The sequence below is a fragment of the Equus quagga genome, chromosome 1, assembly GCF_021613505.1.
Source record: "Equus quagga isolate Etosha38 chromosome 1, UCLA_HA_Equagga_1.0, whole genome shotgun sequence".
NCBI lineage: Eukaryota > Metazoa > Chordata > Mammalia > Perissodactyla > Equidae > Equus > Equus quagga.
This window is the reverse complement of record NC_060267.1, coordinates 110,113,929-110,132,187: the sequence shown is the minus strand read 5'-3', so window position 1 is coordinate 110,132,187 and position 18,259 is coordinate 110,113,929. Positions and strand designations below refer to the sequence as shown.

At 37.3% G+C, this 18,259-nt stretch overlaps 1 protein-coding gene across 3 annotated transcripts in view; it reads left to right on the top strand.

Annotated features, from left to right (window-relative positions):
- The window catches only part of ITPR1 (inositol 1,4,5-trisphosphate receptor type 1), a 317,422-nt gene extending 309,803 nt beyond the window's left edge, over window positions 1-7,619 (top strand). For all 3 annotated transcript variants that reach the window (XM_046673482.1, XM_046673473.1, XM_046673467.1), the window contains one exon: window positions 6,262-7,619. In XM_046673482.1, the coding sequence (XP_046529438.1) occupies window positions 6,262-6,348 (87 nt within the window). In that variant the 3' untranslated portion in view covers window positions 6,349-7,619. The remainder of the gene's footprint in view (window positions 1-6,261) is intronic.
- Window positions 7,620-18,259: the final 10,640 nt, after the last annotated feature.

Below are 18,259 nucleotides of genomic sequence, written 5' to 3'. Positions count from 1 at the left end.
TGAAAGAAACTGTTATTGGGAATTCTGTGGGGGTAATACCATGGGAGCCCTTCCCTGGAGGTTTGGCCCGTCTTGTCAATGCTAAGAATCTCTTCTTTTGAATTGCTCGCTGAGGGTTAACTGAAGCTGCTGCGGTGCACACTTTGCAAATCAGTGAATGTGGTCCAAGGAGCGAGTTGAGCTGAGGAATTAGCAGAAAAAATCACAAGTGTAGATGGTACCTGAGGCCGCAGATGTCAGCTCCCCTAATTCCCTCATTTTATTAGGGATGATGTGAAGGTACACAGGAGGCTCTTGGGACATTTATCCAACTCAACGTGACAACGCCAGGGCTGGAAGTCCTGACCCTGTGGTCTGGGTTGGATTTTTTTGTGTTGTATGTGTTTTTGTTTTCACTTGTTTTGTTTTCACCTGTTTGACTTTCATGGTTGACTATTTAAATCCTTATTCTTTTTTTAAAAAAAGAGGCTTAAAGTTTCAGAAGTCACATCACACACTTAAACAGCCTGGAGGACACTTTCATTGCCATTTCACACAACCGAGTGTAGTAGACACCTGGCATTTTTAAAATCCAAGGTAGAATTGTTTCTATTAAGCCAAAATTTTGGCTTAAACAAAATATGTACTACTTGATTAGATATGGACTAAGGGTCATTAAATGACATTAAAACCAGTATGGTTTAAACTGCTTGGCTTCAGCCCTTTTTATATTTTTTGTGTTAAAGTTGGCAGTTGGAACCACTCTTCAGAAAACCTTTCCCCTGTGGATGAATTTGAAATTGAACCATTTTTTCTTAGAAGATATTATAGGCTAAAAACAAGTATGAGAATGCCAGTAACATATTCTTTAGTGCCTTTTCCAGGACTGATCTGCTTAGGTTTTAAGGTGCCCAGAATTACAGGAAAAATTCAGCATAGCTGCTTTTGTTGGGGAAAATTTGCTTCTTTCAAAAAGAATTAGTCAACATTTTCTTTTGATTATGTAAATTCTAATAAACTGTTAATGCATTTGTTTGAGAATCACCTTGTTGAAATTATTTGAATTTTATTAAATTTGGTGTATAACAATCATAAAGATTTCTTAAATTGTTATGCATAAAAAATCATGCAGATATATTAAAGAGCTGCTGGTTCTTGAATGGTAATTGTGAAAATTCCTACCCTCCAAAGGGAAAAATTTCTTGAATTAAAAATAAAAACCCCATAAATGATTAATGAGCAAGAAACTCTGTGATATTTTTTTAAAACAGCTATGAAAGAATACCATTCAGTGGTAAAAGCTGGAAAATAAAAAAATTGCTTCATCACTTAGATATTTTTGCAGATCTTCTGGTCCAAAAACCAGAATAATGGAGCAATGATAGTTTAAATGTGAATGTCCTTGGTTGTAATCTTTGTTATTGACCTCTTTGGTGGTGGTTTTCTTAAAATACCAATTTTAGGAGAAAACGTTCTTATCAAGGGTATTAGTAAAAATCTGATTAGTGGTGTTACTTTTTCTATTATTGCCAAGAACAGTTGATTAAAATTGCTTTTCTGCATGTTACTTAATGATGTATCTCATCTTGAAGTTTCCCCTCCCAAGAGATTCTGAATACTAAATTTGATTCTCTTACGTTCTTATTCCAAGGAGGAGAACTAATGTAAGAACTTAAAATTTTTTTGCATGTTTTCTTCATAATGCAAAAGAGCAAATATTGAGAGAAAGGTTCACTTTCTTGAAAATGTGACTGGCTTCCTATAGGACAGTGACCTTTATTTGTTGTTGTTAGGAATACAAGAAATGCTTGAAAACTCAGATCATATTAGCATGTTACAGCGTTTGGCATTTTTCACGCAAGAGGGTTATCTCCTCAACGTTAGCTGCGAAAGGAAGGAAGGAATAACAAAAAGTTAGAATAATTTCCTAGAGGTGGAAAATGGAATATTAAACAAAACTTACTGAATATCTGTGTTCCTTACTCTGTGCTGGAACCACAAAAGAGGACTAAGGTAACTTCTGAAGCCCATCATCTAGCAAGAAAGAAGTAGCCCTCAAACAACATGATACAGAATGAAAAATTCTAGGACCGGAGGCATGAATTAAGCATCGTGGAGCACAGAGGAGGAGGCACTTAGTCCTGTGTGAGGTGTGGTGTGTAAAGGAGTTTAGCTTCTACGTTCTCACGAGCAGGTGACTTCCAAGTTGGAAGAGAAATGCAGTAGGGGGCATCCCAGGAAAGGAATCAGCATGAGCAAAGGCATGAAAACGCACGGCATGCTCAAGGAATGGCACTGTATTCCAGTTAATTCAGCTCGTTCTTTGAACCACCATTTATGAAATAGCTATTGACCAGGGGCAGCCCTAGCTACGAGGGTTACAAAGATGAATAAATATTCTCTTTCGTCAAAGAACTAAAAGTATAGAGTGGGAGACAAATAAGTAAGCAAATAAATTATAATTCAACATGGTAAGTATGTAACAGAAGTATGAACAGATTGCTCTGGAAGTGAAGAAAAAGGGGGCCATTCATTCAACCTGATCTTAGGAAGAGGATTAGAGTGATTGCCACAGAAACCCTCTCAGAGGTGGTAATGAAGAGCTTGCTTTAAAAGCTTAAGAGTTTGCCAGGTGAAACAGAGAGGAACAGAATATTAGGGATCAACTCTAAGAATGTGAACAATATGTATACATTTATATTAAGTCAATATAATTGTATTCCAGAGATGCTTTGGTTTTATTTCTCAGTGTTTTAGGCTCATTGTTGTGAGCATGACTGATTTTATAGGACTTCAAAAATTAATTCTGATCACTAGAGTTTCCTGGCTGTTTAGAATCTGAGTAACCAAGACGATATTGTGACATGAAAGCAGTTTTTCAGACTGTTAAGATCTGTTATAAACCCGATTGTAGCCTTCGTGAGCTGTTAATGGACCTTCTGTCCTGTCCCAGCCTGCCATGGTTTAGAGGTCAATACTGGTAGATTAAAATATGCTCATCTACACTCTACACTTAGTGTTTTCAGGAAAGATCTTTCAGACGTTTGGCTGCCTCTGACTTGTAAAGCCACAGTATTCCTTGCTTCTTATATAGACTGAGTCAAAAGAAGGAATGCTGAAATTCAAGCTAGGCTTTGTATTTATATAGGTATGAAGAAGGGCATTGCTTCAAATGTTCAGTCTCAGCTAAATGGGAATTCTGAGGATTTTAAATGTGTCTGCTACAAATGGGACATTTCACACTGTTCAAAATAGATTTTTCAGTATTAGAATTTTGAATATAGTTACTTACCTTAGATCTGAATCTGATGGATATTTTCATCCAGTCAATTTTGTTTCACATTTCCAGAGAGAATACTATGTGAGAATATGCTAAGTATAGAGTCTGGTCATTATTTCTATTTGTTTTGATATAAGTAACAATAACAGATAATATTGATGCCTTAAATAAGATCTATGGATATAGATATATATATAGTGTTTGTGTGTGTGAGAATGTATGTAGATAGGTAGGTAGGTAGAACTGAGCTCATAAAGCCAGAAATCATGTGAGAGAATATGCACTAATGAGCCAGAGGAAACCTAGCTGGCCTGCACTGTTGACCTTGGTTTCTTACAGGCCAGATTTAGTCCTTGGGGGTTTTGGTTTTTTCCCTTAGAATTGTAACTGGATGATGACCACTGCCAAAAGGGCCAAGTATTTCAGCAGTTGTTCCTGTTCATTTATTAGTCACTTAAATGACATCAAATTTGCGTGCTCAACTGCGGAGATCTTATGTCACTTGAGAAAAATGATCTATGGACCCAAAATATGTTTCTTAAAAAAAAGTATTCAAGTATATCGTATATACCCACAGTGATCTTGGCCTGTTTCAGAGATATTCAATGAAAAGCTCTTCTAGAGCAGCAGTGTGGTCCCAGACCAGCAACAGCAACATCACGTGGGAACTTGTTAGAAATGTACATTCATGGGCCCCACCCTAGGCCTACTGACTCGGAAACTCTGTTTGTGGGTGGGCCCTTCAATCTGTGATTTAACAAACCTTCTGGGTGATTCTGTGCATGCCAAAGCTTAAGAACCATTGTTCTAGAGAAATAGAAAACAAAATTAGAGAGGTATGTACTAGGTACTTGAAATTGCCAGCAATATGACTGCCTGAGCAAAGAATTTGGCCACTGACCAACATCAGTAGGGAGCTTTACGGTTTATGAGGGAGGGAGGGTGATGTGATCATTATCTTAGGAAGACAAACCTAGAAAGTTAGAATAGGGCCACCAGTGAGGTAGCAGGTGACGGCTGTGGAAGTGGGAAGGCAGGCGTGCCCTCAGTTGAAGACTCATTGGCTGCAGGGAATACAGTTTTAGAGGCTTTTAAGTTGAGAGAATAACTGAATAACTGACAGATTGTAAAGTCAAGAAAAGCTGATTTAACAAATAGGCATGAAGATATGCCTACATAAAAGGTTATCTGAAATATAATTAGTTATTTATAGAAAAATTACAGAAAAAGCTTTAAAGGACAACTTTGACAGTTGAAAGATCTCAGCAGCTTTAAATGGAAGCGTTGAATAAAGTATCTTTCAATAGGAGTTGAGCCCACCAGGATTCCTAAATCCATTAGATTGCTTGAGATTATTAAATTTAGTTACGTTTTACTGGATTCCCTCTCAATGTTATCTGCCAAGGAAATAGTTGAGGGAAAAATTCTGAGCAAAGTATCTGAAATATCAGGCAGTAAAAGGAAGGAATTGCTCCTTACATTGTAATCTAATTGTGAATTTATGCCAAGTGTCACATTAGGTTCTCCTTCCTCAGCTGAATCTGTGAAATATAGTGTAGTGAGTAACACTCCCTTTAAAGATTTGTCACTCATCTACGAAACTTTACAGGCTAGCTGGAATATCCTAATTCAATTCTTTATAAAAAGCTTTATTAAAAGCTAGCTTTTGGAAATGTTCACTCCATGTGAACTTCTCTTCTAAATTATAACAGAAGGCATTTCACAAAGGCCTAAAAACAGTATCTTGATTTGAAAGGAAAACAGCTATGTTTTGAATAAGAAAAAATAACCACTTTAAAACTGAACCTAGGTAAGTTATTCCTACTTTATGTTTTCTCAGGATATTTTATACCAAAAATTAGTCCAAGTGAAAGCTGAGATTTAAGCATCTACTATGTGACAGACACTGTACTAAGAATTTACATACATCCTCGCAATTCTCCACCCGTGAGATAGGAATTATCATCCTAATTATATGAATGAAGAAACACACTTTGAGAAGTTAAATAACATAAAACCATAAGGAAATAGGTCTGTCTGATTCCAAAGCCCACATTCTTTTTACTACTATAAGCTGATTTCTCTCTGATTTTAGGAAGCCAAAAATCTAGAAGCCAGACCTTAAGGCACTTGCAGACGACAATTTTATCTAAAATGTATTTCATATAGCCCGTTTATGTTAGTTGAGTTAAATGCCCAGCGGCAAATCCAGAGCTAGGACTGACTGGGTTAACTGGTAATGCAGAGGAAGATGCCCAGAACAGAGCGAGATACCCGTCAATATAAGAACTGATTCAGTTCAGCAGCCAAACCAATAGTACTAACCTTTTGTTTTGGGTTTGAAAGCACTTTTTCTTTGACCAGTCTTAGGAATGGTCTTTCCTGACCTTAAGCAATCAGTGTCTGCGGGTGGCAAGGAGCAGTCACCACCAAGCGCCGGAGCCGTACTGACGGTATTTAGTCACTCTGGATCTCAGGGAGATGTGAGGACATTTCCCATCTTTCTAGATGTGCTCCATAACTCTTTCCTCTCAAACCTAAACTATTCAAGAGTCATTGGAGAGAGGGACAGGACCCCCTGAAGACCATGGACTTAATCCCTCTCAAACCTGGGATTCTAAACACACTGCTTTTCTCAAGTTTGATGTGTTGTTACTATCATACAAAGCCACTATTTTCCAATGAGTCTTTAAATCATTTGGAAATGGATGTGGGAGACAATCCAGAATCCTGTGCCTTTACTGTTTTTTCTTTCTTTATGAAATAAGTAGGAAGCAATACTTCTGAATGTCACATTGCATGACTAGGTCACAGAATTCCCCAGTCTGCCTAAGAAGATGTCCTTTTTGAAGTTCTGTGTGTTTGATACAGTGATGGTATACTATTTGTAGAAAGTGGGTTTCAGTATAAACCATAACCACAGAGGTAAATCTATGGTTCAGTATATGATTTGACGTACAGGAAATGTCTGGGTCTAATGATGAAACTTTTTAACTTTCCAGATGACAGAACAAAGGAAGCAGAAACAAAGAATTGGTCTTCTAGGACATCCTCCTCACATGAATGTCAACCCACAGCAACCAGCATAAGCAAATGAAATAAAGAGAACGTATTTACCTTTTTTAATTATTATTAGTGTGGGTATGGCTAATTAGTTCTGATTCACCCACAAAGGTTACATTTATGCTTAGTACATTTGTAAATACTCAGTTTTATACTGTATGTATATGATTGCTACTCTCAAGGTTTGGATATATGTATTGTAATTAGAATTGTTGGCATGATGAAATTTCAGTTGTGCCAAAAAATATTAAAAATGCCTTTTTTGGAAGGACTAAAGAAAGCACCTGATTTGCACTTGAACCAGATTATAGTTTAAAAGTATATGACATGTATTTTGTATTTAAAACTAGAATAGCCAGTATTTATGTTTTTTACAAAACTGTGCAATACGAATTATGCAATCACAATAAATTTGTAACTCCTGAGTATCCTAAGGGAGTGCACATCTTTGAAGCTGGTGTGTTAATACTATGTAATAAATGGTTAAATATCAAATGATGCTGCTGCCAAAATCATATTAATAGTGAGTTTCAGGCCCCTGGGCATTTTGTACCCTATAATTACCCTGTGGTGATACTGTTTCTCGTTGCTAGTGGCATTAGTGCCTCTGTCTTAAAGCAACAGTGCTCCAAGTCTATGAACTGTCAAGTCAGCATTCATTTTAAGAAAAGCAACTTTAGTTTCAAAGATACTTTTAAGCTTCTGAATTGATCATTTAAACTATTTCTTTAAATAAGAGAGCTAAATTAGAGGCTCAGACTTTAGCTTGTGAAGTTAATGAATTTTTTAAAGGGAACTTTTTATGCAACGTTTGGGATAAACGCATACTGCTGGCCAACAATGTCATCTCCTAGGTGAATGTTGGTGTCACATTATGAAGAAATGAATAATTGATGGTCTCTAGATTATCTAGTCTGAACAGTAGAGTTGATTTTTTCTTCATCTGAACCAACATGCTACAGTAGCTAAGAAGTATTAAACTATATACATCCATATAAAGATGAAATATGATCTATCCCGTTAGAACTCATAGTTGAACACTGACATGTTATTCTTGTGAAAGAGCCACGTTTTGGTTTTATTTCTTTGTCACATGATTTCTTTTCTTGATGGACGAAAAGTATGAAAGGAAACTTTTATATCTGTTGCCTAGTTTTGTACATGGATCTCATTTTACAAGAGAATCTCTCTGCAAAAAAGTTTAAAAATGTATTGAAAGCAGAGTTCTGAAATGAGTACTTAAAGTTTGTAAATGCATATATAAAAATAAATATTTAATAAATGATGCAGAATAATATACAGTGACCAACTGGTGGCTTCTGTTTTGGCATTTCTTCGTGTCTTAACAACTATTCCAATTATATATATTCTTTAGGACCAATTTAAAGTACAACTGGTTTGTTTACCAGATTAAATCGGAAAATGCTCACCTGATTAATGATAACTCTGAGGAGACTGAGCAAATACTGGGAGTGTTTATACAGTGTTGATTCATTCTCCTGGATGAGTGGCCGCACGCTGTGCTGGGCACGGGGGCGCACCATGGTAGTCGGGAGTGCTTGCTCTGCGAATGCGCCCGCCTCCTGTGCTTTCCCTGGGGAGCTTTAACTTGTTGTCTGCCGTGTGGAAGAACCCCTAAACACTCCAGTTGTTTTCGTTCATGCCCCGTGGTCAGAGTCCTTCAGCAAGACAACCTAGATGTTTTACAAAGCTAACTCTTCTACCTAAAGGTAGTGAAACTTGTTCCCCTTCAAAGCAATGCTCACCCAGGTTGTTTTTTAACACCGATTTTCTCTGGGCTTTGGTAAATAAGAATAATTACCACCCAACATCGGGAACTAGGTCAGGATTAAATTCCAGTTCAATGACTAGTTTTACAACCAATGCTTTCTGCTTTATAAATTTGATAACTTAAAAAAACAAGGGAATAACGTTCCAGTCAGTGCAGCGTATCTCCACAAAATTTTTTCCATAATGAGGCGAGTTCCAGATAGATACACACTTGTATCTATGAACACCATGGCAGTTTCCCCACCACACACGCTTCAGCCAGCAAGGACTTGCTCTTTCTCGGGTTCCTCTTTCATCTCCCATGCTGCCCAACATGACACGGCAATGTGTGTGCTTCGTCTGCTGAGTCCCATCCAGTGCACTGGAAAGTTCTGCGTTGACATGTCCAGGTTGCAGCTTTTACAGGTTTGTCATGTTTCATTTGAATCCTGTCACTTAAGATATAAATCTTCATTCAATTTGGCAGCTTCAGCAGAAAATAAATGGAATTGGAATGCCACTCCACCCTACATGGGGCAGATCCCACCCTTGGAGTTTGGGTGTGAACACAAAGCTTGTATAATTGAAACATAAAATTTGAAGTGAAAACTTCTATGGCCTTTGATGTGTAATTGTGCTTTCACCTTTCTCCAGACATCGCTTTTTCAACACCTCTATTTCAAGGAGCATGGCCCAAGTCACCTTCAAACTTACCTACTTAGATGAAGCATTAGTGTTATCAGGCTTAGTAACAAGTGTGGTAGTATAGTGCTAACATGCAAGAAAGCCTTTTTGGCTTTTATTATTCAATTTTAAAAGTTTGCTATACCAGCAATTCAAATTTCAAGATTTTGCCAATTTCTTTAAGTAAAACAAACATTTGCTAAATCAAAAGGTCTGGGAAACTCCACTCCACTTTTCTAATATTTATGCTATCTTGCCATTTTCTATTTCTGTCCCTAAAATCATGTAGTGATAAACACTTTTTCCACCTACACATAAAGCTTCCACTCTTCGTTTGCTGGGTCCTAAAGCTTTAAATGCTAGTCCATCCTGTACAATTTTCCTTAGAACCGTATCTGTCTCTACTCCCTCCATAGACATACAAAATACAACTTCTTTCATTTCATTCTTTAAAAATTTGATTCAGCTTAACTTGGTTCGCTTCCAAGTTCATGTTCCTTACCCATTGTTCTTCATTCAGCCAATTTTTTTATTTGGTTTTACTTTCTGAAATTGGGTTTCTTGATTTTGCTCCTGTAGAAACTGCTCTTTCACCCTGTTTAAATATTTCCTAACATCAATTAGAAAGCAAGCATACTTTATTTGTGGAAACCAGCAACTCGGTCTTTGCAGTAGCAAACTAAACAAAGCTTGACTTATGATGTGCTAGTGGGAAATTATCAAGATCGTCACAGTAATTAACTCATTAAGAACTCAACTCGAGATTTCTGTATCCTCCTACCGTGGATAGTTTGGATAATGCCTTAGTGAGAAACAGCCTGCAAGTTTCTGATGATAGTCATTTTAAGGCTAATCATGAGACTGTTAGTCTGACTTCTGGGCTGCACAGACGGAAATTGACTCCTTCAAAAATATTATATAAAACAAACAAAAACAAAAATATTAAATACAAAAGGAGCATGACAACATACTTGGAGAGTTGGTTTTTGCAGCTTTTAAAAATCAAAATACATACTTGAGAGCAGGCTTAAATGATATGACAATAAAAATCACCAAGGGCTGCTATATGCTGTATCTACCAAGTCCTACAGCAGGGGTGAAACTTTAAAGATAAGACATTGAGCCTTCGAGAGGTAAAGTAACTTGCCCAGAGACTCAGCTCCAGAATAAACAGAGGTCTCCCGACTTAGCCAAATACTGAGAGAGCTCTTGCCACATGCTACGGCCCTTCTAGAAAAGGACTGTAGCATCTTATCTGTAATCAGTTTCCCATAACAGTTCCCCGTTACAGAAAGTTCTTATGTGGAATTGTATTTTGTCCTACAATACAAATTGATTTGCTTTTCTTTTCAAATCTTGTTCATAAGATGATCTACAAATTAGAAAATATTGAACATGAATACTTTTTCAAGACCGAAAACTTTGTGGCAAAGATAAGCTCCTTAAACTCTCTATCTTTTATGACTACAAATCTCATATAAATACCTCTTATTTAACTGCATTTTTCAAAAGGAGAATCTGTCCTCTCAATCAAGGTGGCTTTCTCCAAGTGAAAATATTCAGGTATAGACTGCATCCTATCCCACCACGGAAGTCAACGTTTATTAGCAAACTCTGCTTTGTCCTTCCTCATTATACTGATCATTTGTGAACAATCAACTAGAATGTTGGAAAACCCCCATACAAGATTTCGATTTTACAGAAAGTACCCAAAATTCCACCAGTTTTGCATCACAAAGTAGTGGTTAAAGTAAAGTTTTGAGTAAAATGCCATGTGTGTGGTTTTTGTGGGTGGTTGCAGCTCAAAATGAGTATTAGACCTCACCGGTTATCTACAGGGGAGAGCCATGATGCCAATTATAAATTAAGACAACGATGATCATCATAACAAACATTTTTACATCTTTGGTACCATAAGCCACAATTAGCAACTCTTGCAACCTAAAGGCTGATTCAGAAGCATAACTAGCCTTCAGGTCTGCACTCCAAAACCTACCAAAATTAAGAAAATAAAGACAGAGACCACTGGCAGGTTTTTATACTTGGTCAACTCAGCCAATGCTTATGGACTGTGGACTCTCCAGCTGCTGGTGTTTTAAGCTCATTTGGTAAAACAAATCTCTAACTCACCGGTGTACTACATTAAAAAAAAATTACCAAAGGAGAAACTTACAATACTTTAAGGTCATGACAAACCAGTGTGAAAGAGAATCCTAACACCTAGAAGTGAAACTGCATCATCCACCCAACCTGGAAAGAAAAAGAAAGCTAAAAACCACTATAGAAGAAGAATGCAGAGTTTGAGAAAACCCCTAAGGTGAATTCTGAACAACAACAAAAAAAAGAGTTCCACAACATAAGAAGTGCATACTGTATGCAAGAACCACTAATGGAAAGAGTTTGCCAGCGTTTCTGTAATTACTTCACATAAGATGGTGGGTCCCATGTAAAGAATGGAACTTTAGACAATCCAGGAATTTAACCTGTTTACACTGGAACTTAAGCATGTTATTTCATCCTTTTTCACATACTTGTCACCTACAGCATTTCATAAAGTCTGGTCAGAAGCTTTCTGTAAAAGTTCTCTGGGAGAAAAACAATTATGATTCGGTTTGAAACTGGGACAAGGAGACCAGAACCACACAAGGCGTGAGTGCTAAGTATTAGTTTCCTTTGGAGCCCACATGGCAGCATGGTGGGATGAAAAGAACATGGACCTTGAAGGTGGTGAGAGTCTTCATACCAGCTCTACCACTTGAATGCTATGACTTTAAGCACGTTCTTTAATCACTGAGATTTTCAGCCCCCATCTAAAGAGTGGAGGTACTACCACTTCCCTGGGGAGTAATGAGCATTAAGACAGACAATATATGTCAAATGTCTAGTATATACCCAATACATGTTATTTCCCATTTCTTCGCAACATAATCATTTCCTTTTTCTCATACCTATCCATAATCTCAGCTAAATATTGCATGACCAAAGCTACTTTCTGTTCCTACTAAATGGGCCTGATGTTATTACTGTGGGATCCTAAATCCCCATGTCCTAACATAACATGGTTGGGTCACATTGAGCCATTTTTTAAAATTGTAGCTCTAACATCCAAATTACAGTCAAGTGTCACTTAATGATGGGGATACGTTCTGAGAAATGCATTGTTAGGTGATTTCGCTGTTGTGCAAACATCATAAAGTGTACTTACACAAACCTAGATGGTATAGCCCACTACGCACCTAAGCTATATGGTACTAATTTTATGGGACCACCGCCATATATGCAGTCCATCATTGACCAAAACGTCATTATGCAGCGCATGATTGTATGTATGTTTTAATTATCAGTTTGAACTGGATTCATAAAGAAAGAAAACTATCATACAGCTCATGACTTCCAGATAACTATTCTCATATTAGTGATCCATATTGAATTAAAATTTCACTTCTTTTTAAAAAAATTTCTATAGAAAGATGTTTTATCTTAGGGATGATGATGTATTTCCTTAGTTTATGAAGTGATTTTACCTACATCCTCATCTAAACCTCCCAACCCTGTTAAGTAGATATTATCCCTGATATCTGCATGGTCCTAAATTGTACTCTTTCCTTTAACATTGCAAATTTTAGACCATATCTCACATAACTGTAGGAATTATGGAGAGTCCTGAATAATTTCAAGGATCCTAAGGAGAGTGCTTACAACTTTCTAATGATTTCTTTTCAGTTTTTGATCCTAAATTCTGACTGCAACCCAGTTCTCATTACCTCCCCTCTCTCTATTTCACTTCACTCAGTGTACCCACAGCCCTCTCTGTCTCCAAAACACATTAACATCTGCGTGTTGTGAAGAGCAGATCTTTACTGGAGAAAAATTCTAACAATGAATAGGAAACTATTTAAAACCGAGAATCAGACGTCAAAGCTCTCTGCCCCTTCCTTCTGTGCCACCAGAGTAACAATTTGTCATCTCTAGCCTAATGCTAGGACCCACTTTCTCTCACCACCCTTGCCCAAACAAAATCAAAATAAAAACAAAATATTTTCCCTCCAGCTTCAAGTAAAAACTAAAAATTCTTGTTTCTGCATTATGTAGACCAGTTCTACAGGAGTTCTACAGGAGTACCACTCCTATGTAGATTAGCCCTTGATCCTGACAAACGAAAAAGGACTATAATTCGGCTGTCCTTAGCTTTCACTGAAAAGAGCAACCAGATTTTAAAATAGCATATTTCTCTTCCTGAGACATCCCTCTCACAGAGAAGAAGAAATCAACTGAGAAAGGTGAAGTGATTTGGCCAAACTAGAACATCAGGCCGGGGATTCAAAGGCAGGTCCTCTGATCATATGTCATATGCCTTTTCTCCAGGCCACTGCTTCAACTCTGCCAGGCCCGTGCTGCCAATAACGTGCTGGGACCTCCACCTCTACCATGCCCACCTTTTGAGGGAAGATTTGTAAATACCAGATAAGAATTAAGATACAAAGGAAAGTAAGAGTTCTTAAGGATAATGGCTGCAACTCGTTCACTTCATTCAGTACCTAGCACAGTTCCTGCCAAATAAAGGGGCTCAATACATTTGAGGGAGAAAAAAGGTTCCTTGCAAACCTTCACTTAATCTGCCGGAGGGTTCTGGAGCCAAGGCTAATTAGGAGTCTTTCATTCAGGAAGGAATATCTAGCAGTGGCCCAAAAGGAGCTGCACAAAGAACAGAAGATCAGGCAGTCACTACTGCTTCTGCTGCTAACTGACCATTTAATCTTACCAATAATCAATAATAGTAATGCCTCTGGCTCCAATAGTCCTGCTTCACAACTCAAAACCATCCTCCATTGCTCCCTCTAACCAGGCACCCCCAATCTCTCTCCCCATTCTTTCAATTCTTAGAACAGATAAAAGCTGTCATTGTCCAGACTCTCGTGCACCTCCCGCCTCCTCTCTCCATCCCATCCCCTTGTCTAACGATGCTAAAAGACAGCCCCTCAACAATCCAGCAAGGATTGTGGCAGTTCTCCAATTATACCTGAAGAGACAAAACATATTTTCGGCAGCATAAGGAAATTATGGCTATTTGGGTAACAAAGAATTATGGTTTACATACGAACATACATACAACATGGATAAATCTCAAAAGCATTAAGTAAATTAAGTCAGACTCAAAAGGCTACTTAATGTGTCATTCCATGTGTATGACATTTTGGAAAAGGCAAAACTATAGGAACAGAAATCAGATCAGTGGTTGCCAGAGACAGGTTACAGAAAGGGCGTTTATTACAAAGGGGCACTAGGGAAATCATTCGGGTGATGGAAATATCTTCAGTGTGTTGGTGATTACATGACTATATAAGCGTCTCAAAATTCACAGAACTGTAACCTAAAAAGGGTAAATTTTACTATATGTAAATTATCTCTCCGTAAACTTGACTTAAAAAAAAACAACTACTGGGAGGGGTAAAGGGGCAGGCCCAAGAATTTGCATTTTGAACCTGCTACCCTGGTAATTCTGATGCAGGCTGCCCACAGTCCACATTCTCAGAAGCACGGCTAATGTTTGGGTTGTGTCACAATACCTTTCTCCTTTGAAGCACAAACAATGAGCACACTTTGTGAAACTGAGCATCATTTCACAGAGCTGGGTAGAAGGGTAAGGGCAAAAAGCCTGCCCACTGGGCAGTGAGACTTTAAAAAAAAAAAGGATAAGGTGTGCTTCTGCTTTAAAAAAAGTTGTCTGTGTTTTAGAACTTGCAAATGGAACAGTCCTGTGGGGATATTGCTTTAGTTTCCTATTGCTCCAGTAACAAATTACCAAAAACAGAGTGGCCTAAAACAGTAAACGTTATCTTACATTTCTAGGTGTCAAACTCTAAAATGGGTTGGCAGGGCTGCATTCCTTCTGAGACACTAGGGGAGAAGCCAATTCTTTGCCTTTTTCAGCTTCTAGAAGCTGCCTGCATTCCTTGGCTTCTGGCCTGCTCCCATCCTCAAAACCAGAAATGGCCACTCAAGCTCTTTTGCATATGATATCACACTGACTCTGATGCTTCTGCCTCCCTCTTTCACTTATAAGGTCCCTTGTGATTCCAGTGGTCCCACTGGATAACCCAGGAAATCTCCCCATCTCAAAATCCTTAACATAATCACACCTGCAAAATCTCTTTGCCATGTAGGGTAACATATTCACAGGGTTCGGGCATTAGGACATGGCCATCTTGCCTAAGCAGAATCTAGGCAGTGCTTAGGTTTAAGACAAGAAAGACAAATCACTTGTTTTCAAGCTTGACTGATTTGAATACAGTGAGGAAGGTCACATTTTCTTACGGTCCAAACAGGCTGAACAAGTCAGTTCATTAACATGAACACATAAACTGATAACGCTATATATGATTGCCTAAAGAGTCTGTTGCTTCCTCTTACCTTCACTGTTGATACGCTTGGATAACCAGAAACAACTATAAAGAGGATGTGTTTACTTTTACCCACACACACGTCTTATTAGAGATTTTTTCCCTCAGGTTTTATTTGTGAGGATTTACACTTCAAAAATAAATAAGATCCAGTGAGGTACAAAGAAAACAAAAGTGGACAATAACTTCTCAACCAGATGAGCTCTGTTGATTAAAAACAAACAAAAAACCAGCCAATACATACCTGTATAAGATTAGAAAATTTAAATAATATGCCATCCAGATCTCTTCTTCCATGAAGTAGCTGTTCAAATGTTTTGCTCACTTTTTTCTTTTGTTATTATTGAATTTTGAAAGTTTTGTTTTTTATATTTTGGTTGCCAGTTAACACATATGTTTTGCAAATATTTTTTTCCTTGTCTGTGGCTTGTCTTTTCTTAGCAGAGCATTTTAAAGACCCAAAGTTATTAATTTTGATGAAACCTAATTTGTCAATTTTTTCTTTTATGGTTCATGTTTTTTGTGTCCGAAGAAATATTTATCTAAGATCCCAAAGATTTTCTCCTACAGGAGTGTACAATAGAGCTTTCTGCAATGATGACAATATGCTATAATCTGAGCTAATCGATACACTAGCTATAGCCAGCCACATATGGCTCCTGATGACTTCACATGTGGCTAGAACAACCAATAAGCTGAATTTCTACATTGTACTTAGTTTTAATTATTTAAATTTAAATAGCCACATGTGGCTATCATATGGGACAGGAAGTTCTAGAAGTGCTAGTTTTAGATTTTACATTTTTGTCTATGATACATTTTGATTTAATTTTTATATATATACAATGTATGGATCAAGGTTCATTTTTTTAAAAATATGGATGTCTAATTATTCCAGAACCATTTTGTGAAAAGACTATCTTTACTCCAATGAGTTGTCTTGGCACCATTGTCCAAAATCAGTTGATCAGGCTTGTATGGTCTGTTTCTGGACTCTGTATTCTGTTCCATTGACCTATGTATGTGTCTTTCCTTTCACCAGTATCACATTGTCCTCGTATATGGTCAACTGATCTTTGACAAGCGTACCAAGAATACACATCGGGGAAAGGATAGTCTCTTCAACAGATGGTGCTGGGAAAATTGGATATCCACATGCAAAAGAATGAAACTGGACACTTACCTTACATGATACACAAAAATCAACTCAAAATGGATTAAAAACTTAAATATAAGACCTGAAACTGCAAAACTCCAAAAGAAAACAGGGGAAAAGCTTCATGACATTGGTCTTGGCTATCATTTCCTGAACACCAAAAGAGAACAAAAGCAAAAAACGACAAGTAGGACTACATCAAACTGAAAAGCTTCTGCACAGCAAAGGAAACAATTAACAGAGTGAAAAGGCAACCTGTACAAAGGGAGAAAATATTTGCAAACTGATAAGGGATTAATATCCAAAATATACAAGGAACTCCTCCAACTCAATAGCAAAAAAAGAAATAACCTCATTGAAAAATGGGCAAAAGACTTGAGTAGACGTTTCTCCAAAGATGATATACAAATGGCTAACAGGTATATGAAAAGATGCTCAACATCACTAATTACGAGGGAAAAGCAAATCAAAACCACAATGAGCTGTCACCTCACACCTGTGAGGAAGGCCATTATCAAGAAAACAGAAAATAACAAATGTTGGTGAAGATATAGAGAAACTGGAACTCTGTGCACTCTTGGTGGGAATGTAAAATGGTACAGCCACTATAGAGAACAGAATGGAGGTTCCTCAGAAAGCTACCACATGATTCAACAATCCCATTTCTGGGTATTTATCCAAAAGAATTGAAATCAAGATCTCAAAGAGATATCTGCATTCCCATGTCTATTGCATCATTGTTCACAATATTCAAGAGGTGGAAACAACCTAAATATCTGTCAACAGATGAATGGATAAAGAAAATATGGCGCATACATACAGTGGAATATTATTCAGCCATATAAGGAAGGAAATCCTGTCATATGCTTCAACATGGATGAAACTTGACAACATTATGCAAAGTGAAATAAGCCAGTCACGGAAGGACAAATATTGCATGACTCCACTTATGTGAGGTAGCTAAAGTAGTCAAAGTCACCAAAGCAGAAAGTAGAATGGTGGTTCCCTGGGGCTGAGGGGAGAGGGAATAGGGTATTCAATGAATATAAAGTTCCAGTTATGCAAGAGTTCTAGAGATGTCCTGTACAACATCATGCTTATAGTTAACAATACTGTGCTGTACACTTTTTTATTAAGAGGGTAGATCTCATGTTACATGTATGCTTTTACCATAGTTTTAAAAAATCACATTGTCTTGGTTACTGTAACTTTATAGCAAATCTTGAAATCACATAATGTGAGTCCCCCAACTTTGTTTTTCTTTTTCAAAATTGTTTTGGTTATTTCAAGTTCTTTGTTTCTCTATAGAAATTTTAGAAATAGCCTATCAATTTCCACAAAGAAGACTGCTGAGATTGTGATTGTAATTTCATTAAATCTATACATCAATTTGGGAACAAATGACATTTTGACAATATTGAGTCTTCCAACCAGTGACCACAGTACATCTCATCACTAATTTAGGTCTTCTTAAATTTCTCCATCAACTTTGTAGTTTTTAGCATACAAATCTTGCACATATTTTGTTATATTTATTCCTAAGTATTTAAATAGTTTGGATGCTATTGTAAAAATCCCTTTTAAAACTTTTCAAGTTCAAAATGATTGCTGTTAGAAAAGTATGATTAATTTTCATATATTGACCTTGTATCTTGTGACCTTGCTAAACTTACCTACTAGATCCAGTAGGTTTTTTGTAGATTCTCTGGGATTTCCTACATAGACCATCATGGTATCTACAAACATAGGCATTTTTATTTCTTCCTTTCCAATCTGTATGCACCTATTTCTTTTTCTTGCCTTACTGCACTAGCTAGGACTTCTAGAAAAATGTTGAATAGGAGTGGTGAGAGCCAACATCCTTGCTTTGTTCTGATTTTAGGAGGAAAGCATTCAGTCTTTCACTATTAAGCATGATGTTAGCTG